The sequence below is a fragment of the Parus major genome, chromosome 1 (genome assembly GCF_001522545.3).
Source record: "Parus major isolate Abel chromosome 1, Parus_major1.1, whole genome shotgun sequence".
NCBI classification, from domain to species: domain Eukaryota; kingdom Metazoa; phylum Chordata; class Aves; order Passeriformes; family Paridae; genus Parus; species Parus major.
In genome coordinates, this window is record NC_031768.1 from 15,112,632 (window position 1) to 15,127,822 (window position 15,191).

The 15,191-nt window shown below is 39.3% G+C and overlaps 1 protein-coding gene across 8 annotated transcripts in view; it reads left to right on the forward strand.

Annotated features, from left to right (window-relative positions):
- SH3KBP1 (SH3 domain containing kinase binding protein 1) overlaps window positions 1-12,338 on the forward strand; it is a 214,114-nt gene extending 201,776 nt beyond the window's left edge. For 6 of the 8 annotated variants that reach the window (XM_015635182.3, XM_015635190.3, XM_015635200.2 and 3 more), the window contains 5 exons: window positions 2,200-2,309; window positions 3,567-3,692; window positions 6,645-6,916; window positions 8,307-8,370; window positions 10,440-12,338. In XM_015635182.3, the coding sequence (XP_015490668.1) occupies window positions 2,200-2,309; window positions 3,567-3,692; window positions 6,645-6,916; window positions 8,307-8,370; window positions 10,440-10,481 (614 nt within the window). In that variant the 3' untranslated portion in view covers window positions 10,482-12,338. The remainder of the gene's footprint in view (window positions 1-2,199; window positions 2,310-3,566; window positions 3,693-6,644; window positions 6,917-8,306; window positions 8,371-10,439) is intronic. The other 2 variants (XM_015635209.3, XM_033512366.1) reach the window with 1 other exon arrangement.
- Window positions 12,339-15,191: the final 2,853 nt, after the last annotated feature.

Genomic DNA, 15,191 nt, shown 5'->3' on the forward strand with positions numbered 1-15,191 from the left:
ATCAACTGAATGGCTGTGATTTCACTGGTTTGGCAGCAGGTACAACCTGTGGAGCCTTTATAGCCTCAATTATACTCTCTTTACAATTCAGTGCAGGTATAGGCTGCTTTAGTTTCTTTTTCTACCTATCAAAAATGCATTCAGAAGTGGAAAAAATGTAAGATTCCCAATATTTCTTAATAATAGAAGCTTTGATAAGATAAATGTTTATCTTCCATAATATTTATAAAATACATGGAGCAAATTATGTCTGCAAATGCTTATGGGTCTCAAAGATGCAAATTCATACACTTTCTGTTTATCAATACATTTTAAAATTTAAACCTGAGTATTTTATTGTTCTGATCAAATATAGAAAATTAAAATTAGACAATATGTTAATATATTGGTTATTGATTTGCTTTGTGATCTTAAGTAATTTGGCTATTTTATGGGCCAGCTTCAAACTGGATATTAATGGAAACCAGCTCTTGCACTTGCTTGCTTTATTTTTCATAGAAAATAATTTTTTCCTTCAGTTTCTCCTCTCCTGAAACCCTGAAGTTCTATAGGACTCCAGATAGGTTTTGTGCAATTTGCTAAAATTAGCTCGTTTTAACTTCCAAAGCACTGTGCCCTTACCTGACATGTTGGGTACAATTGAGGCTTCAAATTGCCAAATTCCCACTGACAGACGGGGTGGGTGACCTACCTTTGCACACAGGCTGCAACAGCCAATAAAAAGAGCAATGACAAAAATACATGGTAGAGGAGAGTGGGGTCACTGGTTATATATAGGAAGAGTCACTCCAAAAATAGAGTAGTATTTGGAGGTGAATAACCTTAGACTATTTCAGGGCTCTTTTTTTCTTTTTTTTTTTTTTTTTTTTTTTTTTTTTTTTTTTTTTTTTTTTTTTTTTTTTTTATCTCTCAGAGATGGAAGGCTATTGCTGAATAAGGAATCTCCAGTCCCATTTACTTTCTAGCTGACAAATCATGGATACTTGAAATCAATTTAAATGTCCTTCAGTGCATATAGTTTATCACACAGGCCCATTAATTAATTTGTTTTTCCATTGTGTATTTTTGTGTGATGGTTGGTCGTAATACGGCAACAAAACTGGATCTTCAGAGATTCATTGTTCTGTAATATTTTGGAAAATTAAGTGTCTAGTATATAGAACTATTAACTTAAAACCTATTTTTTCCTACATGTGTGCAATGAAAAAGTAGTCTCTGAATAATGAATATCATTCCTGTATTTGACTGATATCTGAAAGTAATTTTGAAGAACTTTGATTATCTTGTCTAAAGTACCTCTTGTGTGTTTTCTGACTCCTTCCTGCTCAACATATGCTGTAGGGCATTTTGAAATGAAGGTGAGTGAAACTGATACAACCCATAAAAATAGATGAATGGTATTAAGCCATTTGATTTATCCATGTAATCATGAGCTGTGGTATTCCTTGGGCCTCCACATCGTTCTTTCACGTAAACATGTTAACCCTGTGGCTGGATTCAGTAAACACTTCCCCAGAGCTTTTCACTGGCCATGGAGATGGTTGGTACAGCATTCAAGCAGACCTGCTTTCCCTGGACTCTGTACAGCTTCAGGAGCCTATTGGAGCTTTTACTTACTATAGCCTCTGGACTACTGGAGGGAGATAGTCCTCTCATCTGCAGTTACTGGAAACCATGGTGCCTCCAGCTGCAGGTGTCTGGGAACCTGCAGATCACTTCCAGCTTGATCATTCTCATTCTGCACTCTCCTGAGCAATTACTGCAATGCAGAGCTGACAGTATAGTTCCTGAGACAATATGTGCACAGTCTTGTGTCTCCAGTTATTCAGGAAAAAAAATTGTAACCCCTTCAGTAGCCAGATGGAAATTTTGAAACTGTTTATTCCATGCCATAGAACCCATGATGTCATTTAGCTTTCACTATGCTGAAAACAAATCCAAAGGCTCCTCCACATGTTCCCCCTCTGCTTTATTGTTTTTGAGATGGAAGGGTAATTGTTCTTGGCAAGGGTGACTGGATTACAGCTGCCTTTGACTTCCAGGTTTTTTTAGTGCCATCATGGTGGCTAAATATGTACAGAACACTGTGACACAGTGGGGAAAATGGGATTTAATTTCTTTGAAATTAGAAAAAAATGTGATTCTTTCCCTTGGAAGACAATTGCCAGAAAACCAAATCGATTCTATTTTATTTTTAAGACTTGGAAGGTTTTGATTCTGTAATACCAATTGCTGAGAAGCTTAATCATCCAACTACAACCAGACCAAAAGCTACTGGCAGGCGACCACCCTCCCAGTCTCTCACATCTGTAAGTTAATTTTCCTTTTCTTTAAAAACTATTTTTAAAAATATTTTTTCTGAATTCCCCCCCTGGCTCCCACCTGTGTTCCTTGGTGCTTTTACTACTTTTACCCATCTGTTCCTTCACACGTAAAATCAGAGAGATGCAGATCAGGAAAAATACTGTCAAAAGGCTGCCAGTGTTTTGAATACTGATTTTTAAAACATTCCCTTCCTTCTAAGGTTTATACCCCCTTATTTGAGTGCTGCCAAGTGTTCCTTGCCAGCCATGACTGAGCCCAGAAAAATCCCTTATAAAAATCTTTGGAATAGACTAATTTGTGCGAAGTATTGAGGATTTTGAAAGTGTTTCCCAAAAGAAGCATTTCTCTTGGTTTCTTGCGGACATTTACAAGATTTTGAGGACAAATAGACCACTCAGTCTTCAACAGCCCTCCTTGATCTATCATGTGTTTCTTCTCATTAAGGTCACAGCTGTAAATACAGGGTGATTTAAATTTCACTCTCTAATATCTATCTTTGGACAAGTTGGTCTCATAAGCAATACTTTGGAAAACACTGCTTAGTTTTTCAATGTCTTCTCCTTTGGTGTTTGGGGTTGTTTTGTTTCCATGCTTTTTTGTGTTCTGGAATATCAGAATGAAAGTAACTACTGATGTTTACCTGGGTCCATGCTGCTGAAGTGGAAGGAAGCTAAAAGGATTATTGAAAAGCTAATAGAACTCAAAGAAAGAGAATGCTTTCAAAATTGACTGCTGTCATAAGTACAGAAATATAAAAGAGCAGTATTCCTTCCCCTGTCACACCTATGAAGAAAGGATCAAGGGGTGGAAAGAACCTTTTCATACCTTTACCAGAGGCTGTGCACAAGGCAGCCCTGCACCACCAGCAGCAGGCACTGGCAATGGCTGGGGCCTCTGAAGAGCAGCAGGGTGAGACCTGCTCTGCACAGAGCCGCAGCAGAGCCGCCCCGGTGACACAGCTGGCATCCCCACGGCACAGGAGGCGGCCTTCGTCTTGTGATATCATGCAGTGCAAAGCTGCAAATAAATGTTGAATTCAACTCTTAAGAATATCTTATTTCTTGAATGCTTTGAAAGCAATCTAGCTCTGAAAATAAGATGCAAAAAAGGGGAGTAGGGGGACAAAGAGTCCTGATTTTAAGTATTGTTACTTTGAAAATGATAGCTAAAAAAGTTCTTGTCCAATGAAAGTTTCTGTGCTTTTCTTTTTCTTCTTTTGTGGTGCGTGTTTGCCTACACAGTCATCCCTTTCAAGCCCTGATTTCTTTGACTCACCAAGTCCTGAAGATGAGAAAGAGGAACATGTTTCCATTACTCACAAAACTCTTGAAGTGTCAAGGAAATCAAGAACTGTTACAATATCACAAGTAAGTTAATTGGAATGCCTCTGCATAACCTTATCACATGCATCTTCTTTTTTTAAAGCTGAAATATTTAAAATTTAATTCAACAGTCACCTGGTAACTGCCCACTTAAAGAAGCTTAAAATGATAAAAGTTACTAAAGCTTGTTCTGTGTTTGAAAGGCAAGTCTAAAGTGAATTGCACAGTTAAAATGTCTCAAATAACCATACTGTGAAAAAAATCCTTCTTGTGTAAATGCATTTGACAGAATCAGAGAGGATGGGAAATAAATTTTAGAAAATAAGACCCTGTCTTTTTGCAACTTTAAATTGCATTTACATTAGAAGAGTCTGTGAGCAGAGTAAATACAACTCTTTGAGACATTGTAATAATATGTGAATTTAAATTTGCAAATATAATCTCTTTTTATACTGGTATAACTGTATTAATTTTTTAGGTTTGTGTCATTATTACTGTGTATTGGTAGACTACTACAGTGGAATCAAATATTACAAAAGGAGCATGTAGGTCCTTTTTTAAAGGTTGGAACTATTTTTTAGTACATAAGGATACCTTTAATAATTTAAATACTACATTCTAATAGTTTAACAAGTATTTGAAAGATGAAGTCATGCACTTCTGTGATCAGGTTATAAGGATAATGTTTTGCTATGTAGCTCCCTCTTCTGGGAGTACTTGCACCAAGAAATACTGCTGGGCCAACTAAGTTATATGACAAAACTGTAGATGTTGTTCCTGTAAAATGAGATGGCTGTGATTAGAAAGCAGCTGCTTGAAGCTGTAATGCTGATAGACAGTTAAGCTCTGGAATAAGATGCTGTGATCAATGACTCCAGTTGTGCCTTGCTTGCCTGCTCCAGATTTGAACTCAGCCAGAAATCTCTTTTCAGCCTGAAGGAAACTTACACCTACTGATACACAGGGTTATTATCCATGAAAGATCTGTTTAGAGGTACACATTACTCACACCCTATCTGCTCTGGTGAGACCCCACTGGAGTGCTACATCCAGCTCTGAGGTCTCCAACACAGGAAGGACATGGACCTGTTGGAGCAAGTCCAGAGGAGACCACTGAGAGGATCAGAGGGATGGAGCACCTCTCCTATGAGGAGAGGCTGAGAGAAATGGGTTTGTTCGGCATGGAAAAGGAATAGTTTTGAGATGACCTAATTGTGGCCTTCCAGTACCTGAAGTGAGCTGACAAGATGGAGAGGGATTTACAAGAGCATGGAGTGATAGGAGAGGATGATGGAATGGTTTCAAACTGAAAGAGAGTAGATTTAGATTAGATATTAGGAAAGAAATTCTTTACTGTGGGGGTGGCAAGGCACTGGAACAGGTGCCAAAATAGAGAAGCTGTGTATGCCCCATCCCTGGAAATGTTCAAGACCAGGCTGGATGGGGCATGGAGCAACCTGGTCTAGTGAAAGGTGACAGGCATCCAAATCTCCATGGCAGGAAGATTGGAACCAAGGAACTTTTAAGGTCCCTTCCAACCCAGATCCACAAACTAATTGATAAAATGTTAAAAGAAGATTATTCAGGTCATCGAGTCAAGTGTTCAAGGCTACAATGTATTGAATCACAACAGTGTTCAATCACTACAGTGATTCAGCTTATTTGTGATTATAATGCCATTTTTATTTATATTTATGGTCAGACTTGTTTTTTGTGCAGATCACTTGTTGAATTCAGTGTTTTCCCAGGTCAGGTTCTGTGCTCAGTCATGGCTATATAGTAGGGAAGACTGGTTTTTGCAGAACTCGGTGGATCCTACTCTTCTCCTCCCATAATTTTTCCTGATTTTCACCTCATCACTAACTTTTCTCTTAGTTACTTTGTTCAGCTAATGCTACCCTGCCAGTCTCTAAATCTGCACTCACAGTGTGTCCTTCCATTTCCATATCATGTATTCTCAGTATTTTTCCCTTTTTGCCATTCAACTTCAATATTTCTTTTCCAAAGAGAGCTGGAAGTTTGCCTAGTACTTTTTCTTACTCTTGTCCAAATCAGATTTTCAAACATGCCTGGTAGTTGTCGTGTAATGCACACATAGCACTGCCAAATAACAATGTGAAGATTCCCCTTACTTGCCATTGTGATAACTGTAATTGTTCACTGTTCTCTGTAAGCAGTGAAGTAGATGGTCATGTATGGTTGGCAAACTTCAGATTTTCTAATTGTCTAGTAAGTATAAAATGTTACATTTTATTACATTATGTAGCACATATGAATAGAGGCTTGTCTAATAAGTAGAGCACTGGATCGCAGTTAAGAAGCATGGAATCCTTTTTAGCTAACCACATGATTCCAGGCTTATAGGTTAATGGTGTGTTTTTCTGTCAAGTTCCTGGAGGAATAAAGAGCCTTTCGTAGTTATGGGGATTTATGGAAGCTTTGATTGAACACAGGACAGTACACCACATTTATTTATTATTAATATATTATAATTTTGAAGCCATGAGATTTTTTTTCTATATATAGCATACCAACAAGTGAGTCTAATGAATATTTTTCTATTTTCATAATGTTTGGGGGAACACTTGGAAGATTCCTTCAGTACTTGGTGGGAATTATAAATTTAATTTACGAAAAAATACAACTTGGATTCTTTAGCCATGTAGTTTTGTGCTCTGTGGGAGACATCCATGGATGTAGATATGTTCTCACAAACATCTGAGAGAAACGCTGAGCATCTCTCCCTGGTTTAATTCACTGCTAGGTCTGAGATCTTGGAAATGCTGTTGCTGAATTTTTGCATCACAACTAGACCCCCTTTGATGTACATGTGCAAAGATGATGATGCTATATTTATTGTGCTTTTGCAAAGATTGTCCACATCTGACTGTTGGAATTTCAGCATTACTGAAGAGCAGCTAAATACTTAGCACTGGTTAGAGGCCTAATTTTCATAAAGTTTTCTGCAGACATTAAATGTTATTCTTTTTGTTGCAGGTGTCTGATAACAAAACTTCCTTGCCTCCAAAACCTGGAGGTCTGGCTACTGGCAGTAATGTACAACCATCACTATCCCCTTCACCATCACCTGGATTTCACTCAATTGCTATGGGAACAACAGGCCACAGGTCAAATTCCCCATCCCTGTTTGGTACTGAAGGAAAGCCAAAGACTGAGCACTTGAGCCAAGGTCAGACTGCCCTGGAAGAGCTGAGAACACAAATTAGGGAGCTAAGAACCATCATTGAAACCATGAAAGACCAGCAAAAGTAAGTAATGCAAATCACAGCTGTAGGTGGGATGGATCCATTTGTGCATAGCAATGGCAGTTTCTAATTGAGTTTGCCTTCATGGGTATTACTCTGCACAGCTGGCCATGTGTTTGTGAGTGATTTTCATGTGACAGAACATACTCAGGAGTGAGAACCTCCACAAAAAAGACCTGCACTATCCACCAGCTTTTTTTTCCTGTGTTATGACACAGGTAGATGTTTATGGGGTGTTAAAAAAGTTAAGTTGCAAGCTATAAGCAGCAAATGTTGTTTTATTTGTCAATAACTAACTGGGAACTCATGTGCATTGATCGTAATAAAAGGGGTGCGTTTGTTATAGTTGTAGTACAAATTGCTACAAGCTTCTAAAGTTACTAATTTGTTATTTGACTGTAAGTATATTTTCCCAGGAAGCTCATGTTACAAAAGTAGTAATTGAATTGCGACTAGGTCATCTGAAGGCCTTTGTGTTTATCGCCCTATTTTAGCTTTGGGCGCCTTTGTTTTCTTTAAATTGCTCATTTCTTAGGAGAAACCGGGGCTGGCATGTAACTTTTGATGTTCCTGAGAATATTTAATGCTTTGGAAGCTAAACCTTCACTTACATTGTCAGTTGTGTGTAGCCCAGGCAGGAAAAAGAAAAGGGCAAGCAGCGTGCAGAGACTGTGGCGGAACAGAGGTGTGCGGAGTTTGGGAGAAGATGCGGGAGGGCATGGTTCAAGCTGGATGTAGCCAGCAAGCCCCACGGCCTCGCCTCTTAGGCTGACCCTGCTCCTCTGGTCTCCCCGGCCCTTCTTGCAAGGGCAGCTTCCACCTACTGGTATCTGTCCTAAGGTGAGATCATTCAGTGGGAACATGAGATCGTGTCTGCTCCTTATAACTATGTTCCCTTTCCCAACAAAGAAGAATGACAGAAAATCCATATTTGGGATAATTACATCTTATAAATGAAATTGAAGGTTACATTGCATTGCTGGCATAAACAGCTTTTAAGCGGCTTAAGTATATGATAGGATGGGCAGGATTTGTGTTCCCAGTACCTATAACCCACCAACAGTGAAAACATCTACATTTTTGTATGGAAAAAGGTAACTGGGTGCTGATACGATGTTGGTACAGCTAGGCCAGAGCAAAGCCTGTGGATGCAGGGCTGTCAGGAGGCATTAATCATCAGCCATGTGGGATGGGGCGGGGTACTGTCCCATAGCAAGTTTTACTTCTATCTGCTATAGCCTAGAGTTTACAAGAGAATGCTGACTTCAATTAAATGTTCAGAGGAAAAAAAATAACTAGTGAAGTGGGGTAAATATGTCTCCAAGAGATAATATTTTTTATTCTACTAGTGTGATCATTTCCATCCCAAGCTTTTTTTCCATTCTTTTAACAGAAAAGAGATTAAACAGTTACTCTCTGAGTTGGATGAAGAGAAGAAGATCCGTCTACGACTGCAGGTACTTACATTGTTTTTAATGTTGGGGATGTGTTGGCAGTTGATTTAGCCTGTCATGGGACATAAAACTCTGCTAAGATACGTAGATTCCAGTGAATCAAAAACTACCAATATTTCTGAAAGGGATATCTGTTCCCTTCATAGCATTACAAGTTTGTGTCATATATTTTGCAATATTGGGTTTTTACTGAAAAGCCTGATAATTATCCAAAAATTTATCAGCACAAGTAGACAAATTTTAAAAATTTAAACACAATACAAGACTCAAACTATGATTTTTTTTTTCAGTTCAGTTTTAATTGTTTGATTTTGTCACAAATGAAATCATGCCTTTTTAAGTTAATTACTTTCTGCCAAAGCTTTATATTTTGTAGTAGGCTTGTCTCGGTGCTTGGAATATTTCATATAGCAAGATTTTAATGTCTGCTTTACAGACTGACTCAGGTTATTTTTACTGAAGCATCCTGAGCAATATAAAAGAAGAGGCTCTGGTTAAGAACCCATACTGCATAGGTTTTACAGTACCATAGCTCTAGATGTTGTGCTGGTTTAGTAATTTCCCAGGTATCCTGCTGCCCTGCTTGAGATATTCATGGAGCTCAGACTTTGCTGGAATCATTAGCAATGCTGCTTTGATGTGGAATAATGTTGAAATTACTGCTTTTGGGGGTTTTAGAGAGTGATTTAAACAATGCCCTCAACAACCTGTTTTAACTTGGTCAGGCAGATGGACTAAAGGTTCATTATACGCCCCTTCCAACCAAAATTATTCTATTCTAATCTATGCTATGTATTCCATGTACCTGTACTTCTATTCCATGTACCTGGTAAGTAGTTTTGTATTGATTGTATTTTATATTTTTATGGTATAGGGCAACTGTACTTCAATCTAGGGACAAAGTTGAATTGTAATTTCACTAGACTGTTCCCTCTGTAAAGCACTTGGGAACATGGCAAAGCATGGCAGAACAGGGGATCCTCAATGTCTATGCTCCAGGCCTGTCTAAAGGACTTTATGTGTCCAACCACGTATCAACATGACTTCTAATAATACACAATTCTTGTTCAGCTAAAACTGAAATTTATTCAGATAAAACCCAGTGAACATTTTTAATAGCCATTGTTGATTTAGTCTAACAGGCCAGGTTATTCAGAGTTATCCAGAGATAACTTTACATGTTTATGCAGAGACCTGCACTGATGGGTTTAAAATTATGATCTTACAGCTGAATGCTCTTACTCCAGTTCAAATATTGCTTATACTGGTAAATATTCAGATGCTAGCCAAGATGGCATTATTAGCTTTACATGAAGATGAGAGTCAACAACAAAAAAAGTGTCATTAATTTCAGAGTGCTCTGATAGACATGAAGTAGCACAGTTCTCAGCCCACATACTAAAGAAAACTGCCTTGATGATGGTGCAGTTGAACACAGGTTGAAACAGGTGGGTTTGAATAAACCTAGGACCCCTGCCTTAGTGTTTTAAGTGTCTGTCAGAGGGACCAAGTGTACAAGTGGGGCTGCTGATGGTTTCAGCCACATCCTTTTAAGCATGGCTGTACATTCTTCAGAGCCTTTAAGGTGCCTAGGCACAGGCTTGATGCTTGTAGAAGGCAACCACCATTCCTACAGCAAGAACCCTCTCTATAGGAGAGAGACAATGGGTTTGTGTCTCTACCTGTGACCAACAAGCTACCTGTGCTCGTTGCCAGCAGTGCAGTTTATTGTGCTGCAGCTGCTGGTGCAGGGACATGGTGCTCATTCTTCACTAATGCCAGGCAGTGAGCTGTGTGGCTTGTAAATATTGTCATTTAAAAGAGATTGCAAGGTCTTGCAGTGCATTCAATGATTATACTTGTCATGGTCTGAGGGAGGAAGCTGTGAATGGTCATCTTACGCAGTTAAGAGGCACCTCAATTTGTGAAATCTATGGAAAGAAGAGTGGTATAAAACCTGTAGTTGACACCTGTGGACAAGAGGGAATGTGCTTTTTAAGTGGCACCAACTGTGCCTCAGTTTGCTAAAGAATTGTATTTAATCAAATACTTTTTCTTCTGTTTGTTTTTAGATGGAAGTTAATGACATAAAGAAAGCTCTTCAATCAAAGTGAATACTTGATAGGTGGAATGTTGCATTATTTTTCATGACTGAGACTCAAATTTTTGCCCCAGCCAAAATAACTTTGTGCCAAATGATTTAAGAATTGCCTCAACATCCATTTATCTGAAGGATTAGCACAACAGTTTTTGATAGCACAACAAAAATACCAACAAGAACAAAATTTCTACCCAAAGCCGTGCTGTACGGCACTAGTTGTGACTGAAATTGATCTTGTGCTAAAGGCTCTCTACTTCAAGATCCTAGGTAAAATGAAAACTCAGGCAGTTTAGTCCATAGTGGTACTATTTTGATGATATTTTTCCATAAATAAAGTGTATTTCAGATTATCTGTTTACAAGCTTTATGATTTTGACTTTTGGTTTTTAATTGTCTTTTGTCACAGAATTTAAAATGTTTGTACTTCATATAGCCAGGAATGAATGTTAATGTTGGGGCTGGAGGGATTATTTTTGCTTCGAGATTGAACAGCCTACTTTTTGTTATGGTTTTAAGTTCTGTTAAATATGCAATTTTATGTGCCCGAATCCCCTACAACTTAAATTTACATTGTGTACAGTAATGTATTTACAAGAAGGAAACAAACCAACAGAAGTCTGGTCTTTGCAATGATTTGTGCCTTTCTTTGCCACACACTGACTGGAGCTGGTTGAGGCCAGGTCTCCCTATGTAGCTACCACGATGACTCCTGTCCCCGGTGTCCGGCGGAGGTCACCTTCCCAGCTGCTCGGTCAGGAGAGCGCATTTGTGCCAGGTGGCAGGACAAAAGGGCACAGCTGAGAGCAGCTTTGTCTTGAGCAGCTGTGGCTTTTTAGCTTTCCTGGTTTGGATAGGCCTCTCCCTCAACCTGAATGTTCATCTCCGCTTGATTTTCATTAGATGATTTAAACACCCACCTCTGTCCCCAATTTTGCACAGAGTGAACAGAATATGCATTATTAAAGCAAAAATAAATAAAAGTAATCTATAAAACATAAATAAAAAGTTGTATTATTTCATGCACAAGGTTCTCTGTCGTGTGACAGTGTTTCATTTGCTGTTGACATGATATTGTTTGCTGCATAATGTTGTACACTTGCAGACTGATACACTTCATAGTCCTACTTTTGCAGCAGTAGGACTTTGAGCAGTAGGACTAAGAAACAAAATGTTTTTTCTCAACATTTTGTTGAACCTGATGCTTACTTCAGTTTCTCTGTTTGCTTTCATTCTTTCAAAATTTCACATTTTCCTGGTTGTGGTTTCATGTGTTCTTCACTCCACAGAGTATCTCATATCTTGTCAGCAATCTCTGTTAAGCTTATAAAGTGTTTAAAAACAGGTATTTTTGCATAGCATGGAGTGAGTGGGTAAGTGATGTTGGTGATACCTTAAGTAACAAAACCCCCCGCACAAAGGATCTACTTGTCATCCCATGAAATGCTAGAGCTGGCTCCAGCAGCACACCCTGTATCAACATGAACCACCCTTCTTGCCAGGGGCTGAGTGAGATGTAGCATGCTGTTGGCTGGTCACATTCACATATGGTTGGCAGAGTTCCCATAATCTTTTTGATATGCACAAATATATAAAATACACGCTCCACCACGCCTGAATCCATCTTTATGGGTCTCAACTGGCAGTACACAACCTGACTGTTGAGATGATTTTTTCTTCCAGAGCATCTGCTTCTATTGTAACAGCGGTGTCTGAGATTTAGAGATTGGGTAGTGAAGCTTGAGAATTTTCTTTTTAAAGTCACAATACATTGCTCAGTGTACTCAAACAGAAACACTAGTAAAATATTTTATCACTGAAATGCTCTTATGTAACATTTCTAAATATCTACATTAAAATATTTTTGTACAAAGAATGAGAGTCCTGCCATAGCTTTCCAGCAATATGGATTTCTACATTACTTCCATGGTTTTTGTAAATCTAGTAGTAGAGTTAGAAAAACAGAAGGAAATGAAGGGATAAGGAATAAGAATTTTGTTTGGGTTTGTAGTTGTACATTTGCTATATTTATCCAGAAATTCACTGTTCTGGATTTTTAATTCCCTGGAAAGAAATACTACTATATCTGTGGCAAATAAAGTATTGATTCCTGAGCTGTGCCACACAAATATATCAGATTTCTCTGATATATATATATATAAAAAGAAGTGTCCATCTTTAGAAAATGAAAGTCTGAATTTGGAACTAGATTCCAAAACAAAAAAAAATACATTCTTTTTTTTTCTTCTGTTGAGATGATAACTTGTCATTTTATAAGTCTAAGTTAGAAGTTCAACAAATGATGCTTTGTAGAAGATTGTTAAATAAGTTTTTGTGAAAATGCTTTGCTTTGCAAGTTGGATTTTCTGGGAGAGGATAGTGTAGAAATACAAGCTCTTCTTGCTACATTTCATTATAATAATACAAAGTATTTTGCATAAGACGTGGATTTCCCCTTTTTAAAGAATATCAAATATGCATTAAACATGTGGATATAAATTATTGCTTTTAAAAGTGTTTGGTTTTATATTTAAAGAAAATCAGAAAACACTGGTGAGGTACAAAGTGATTTTGTTGTGAAAGTGATTAAATATTGTTGTTTGAAGAGTTGTGTAAAATGACTTTTCATTAACATGCACATACCAGTCCTGTACCAGACTTCTGTTTATGTAGAGAAGTCGGGTGTGAAATATCAGGCTCATACCTTTGGATGATAATATCCAAATTCTTGATTCAGTAAATTTTTGGTTATTAAGAAAACAGTTTTATGTTCTCTTTTTCTTCTTCTTTCATTTCTAAAAGGATCACGTATTTCTTAATGTGAGATCATATCACTTAGAACTTAAAAGTTCTACGTGGGAGTAAGATGGCAAATACTTGAAAGTGTATTTTAAATTTCATCATCTGTGGTTTTCTTGTTAATTCATTTGTGAATCAGCACAAGGTTCAGATGAATTTTTTGTTATGCTAACAGGTCAAAGGACTGTACACAACTCTCTGCAGTCATTTTTATGGGCTAATTTGTGTAAGAAATGTCAATGAGTGCCACGCTCTGTGACAGCCAGGAGTGACAATTTTATGTATGAAACAAGGTGAGACAGTGCTATAAAACACCCTCAGAAGTTTGTGCTTTGCTTAAGTCACAGAATCCTTTCCCTCCTCTTCTTGTGGAGCTGACTGGGGTGGGAGCAGGCTCTGCTGCTCCCTCATGCCAGGTGTCTGGCTGTGCGTGCAGCCTGTGGCAGACGTGGTTTTGCTGCTGCAGGGCCAGCGTGGCTGAAGGCGTCTGGTGTTCCTGTGCATTCCTTGGCCATGCCACATCACAACTGTGCCCACACTTTTAGCCTGTGTCAGGCGTTTATGCTCCAGGGCTCTGCCTTGGGAGCAGGGGGCAGTGGTTGGAGGCTCTGCGGTTCAGGGGCCCCACAAACACCAAGCACCACAAGCCAAGGAGAGAGTGTGGCTGGCTGGGGGTGATGGGCAGTGCTCCTGCTCACAGGAATGTTCAGCAGTCTCTGCAGGGCCAGGAAGAGCTGTGAGTACTCCAATGTCTGCTTCTCCTCTGTATAAGGACCCTGGGGCTGGACACTCACATCAGGAGGCTCATTGATGAGGAAAGCATGAAGGCTGTTGAGAAAGATGATACCTTTCATACAGGAGAGCTGTGGTTTGAAACCAGCAGGAATTTTGCTTAAAGCAGAAACATCTACTTTACAGCTTGGCACTGAGGAGGCTTTTCAGCTGTGTGGGGGTGGCCGTGCTGCTGGGCACCAGCAATTCCCATAGGCTTTGGTGAGGACAGGGACCTCCAAGCATTGACTTCTGCTCATTGCAATCCTTAAGTTAAAAAGAGCCAGAAGAGCTGAATTCTCCACACAAAACATTGGGTAATTGTATCCATGGTTATTAATACCCTTCAGCCAGAACTTAGATATTGCTTGGCAGCTTTTGCCTCAGCTGACTCGAGCTGGCCCAGGAATTAGCAGCTGGTTGTTGTGACCCGGCCCAGTCACCCCCAGCATCCTGCAGCCGCTTCCCTCCTCCTGAGCTGTAGCGTCCCTGCACCAGCCATGCCCCGCCTTTGGAAAACAACCAGCTTCTTCAGGACACCACATCTGAAGGTGAGAGGGTGCAAGCACTTCCCAGCCTGGAAAAGAGCAACTGAGGAAGCGAAAGACACCATATAAATGCCGTCAGGAAGCTGCGGTGCTGTGTGGGCGCCAGGGAATGAGCGGCCTCGGTACCGCCAGCCCTGCCATGGCCCTGGGCCATCGTCCCCTCTGCTTTCTACTCAGGGGACAAAGCTTCCTGCACCCCCTGCACACGCTGCTGTTTGCTGTTCCCTCTTTTGATGAAGCTGATTTCCAATCCAACGCAGACACGAATTTTCAGAGGTACTGAGTGTAAACCACAGGTGGCCTCAGGAAGAGACGCTTGAGAGACTTTCTTTATGCTGCCTCAGTCAGGCTTTTCTTGAGCCAGTGGTGCAGCTGAGTTACCCCTTGAAGTGCTCACAGTTCCACTATTGAACAGCGTGAGGGGCTGGAGTGCAAATAGCTGAACTAACAAAATGGCTTAACGCTCCTGTGAACTTTTATTTAAAGTATTAGAAATTAAATCATATTAAATGTGTTAGCAATGTAGGATGAAAAAAATTAAGATGCAAATTAATTTTATTGAATTGTTACCCTACAAACTGGAGTGATTAGTATATTTTAGTAAGATA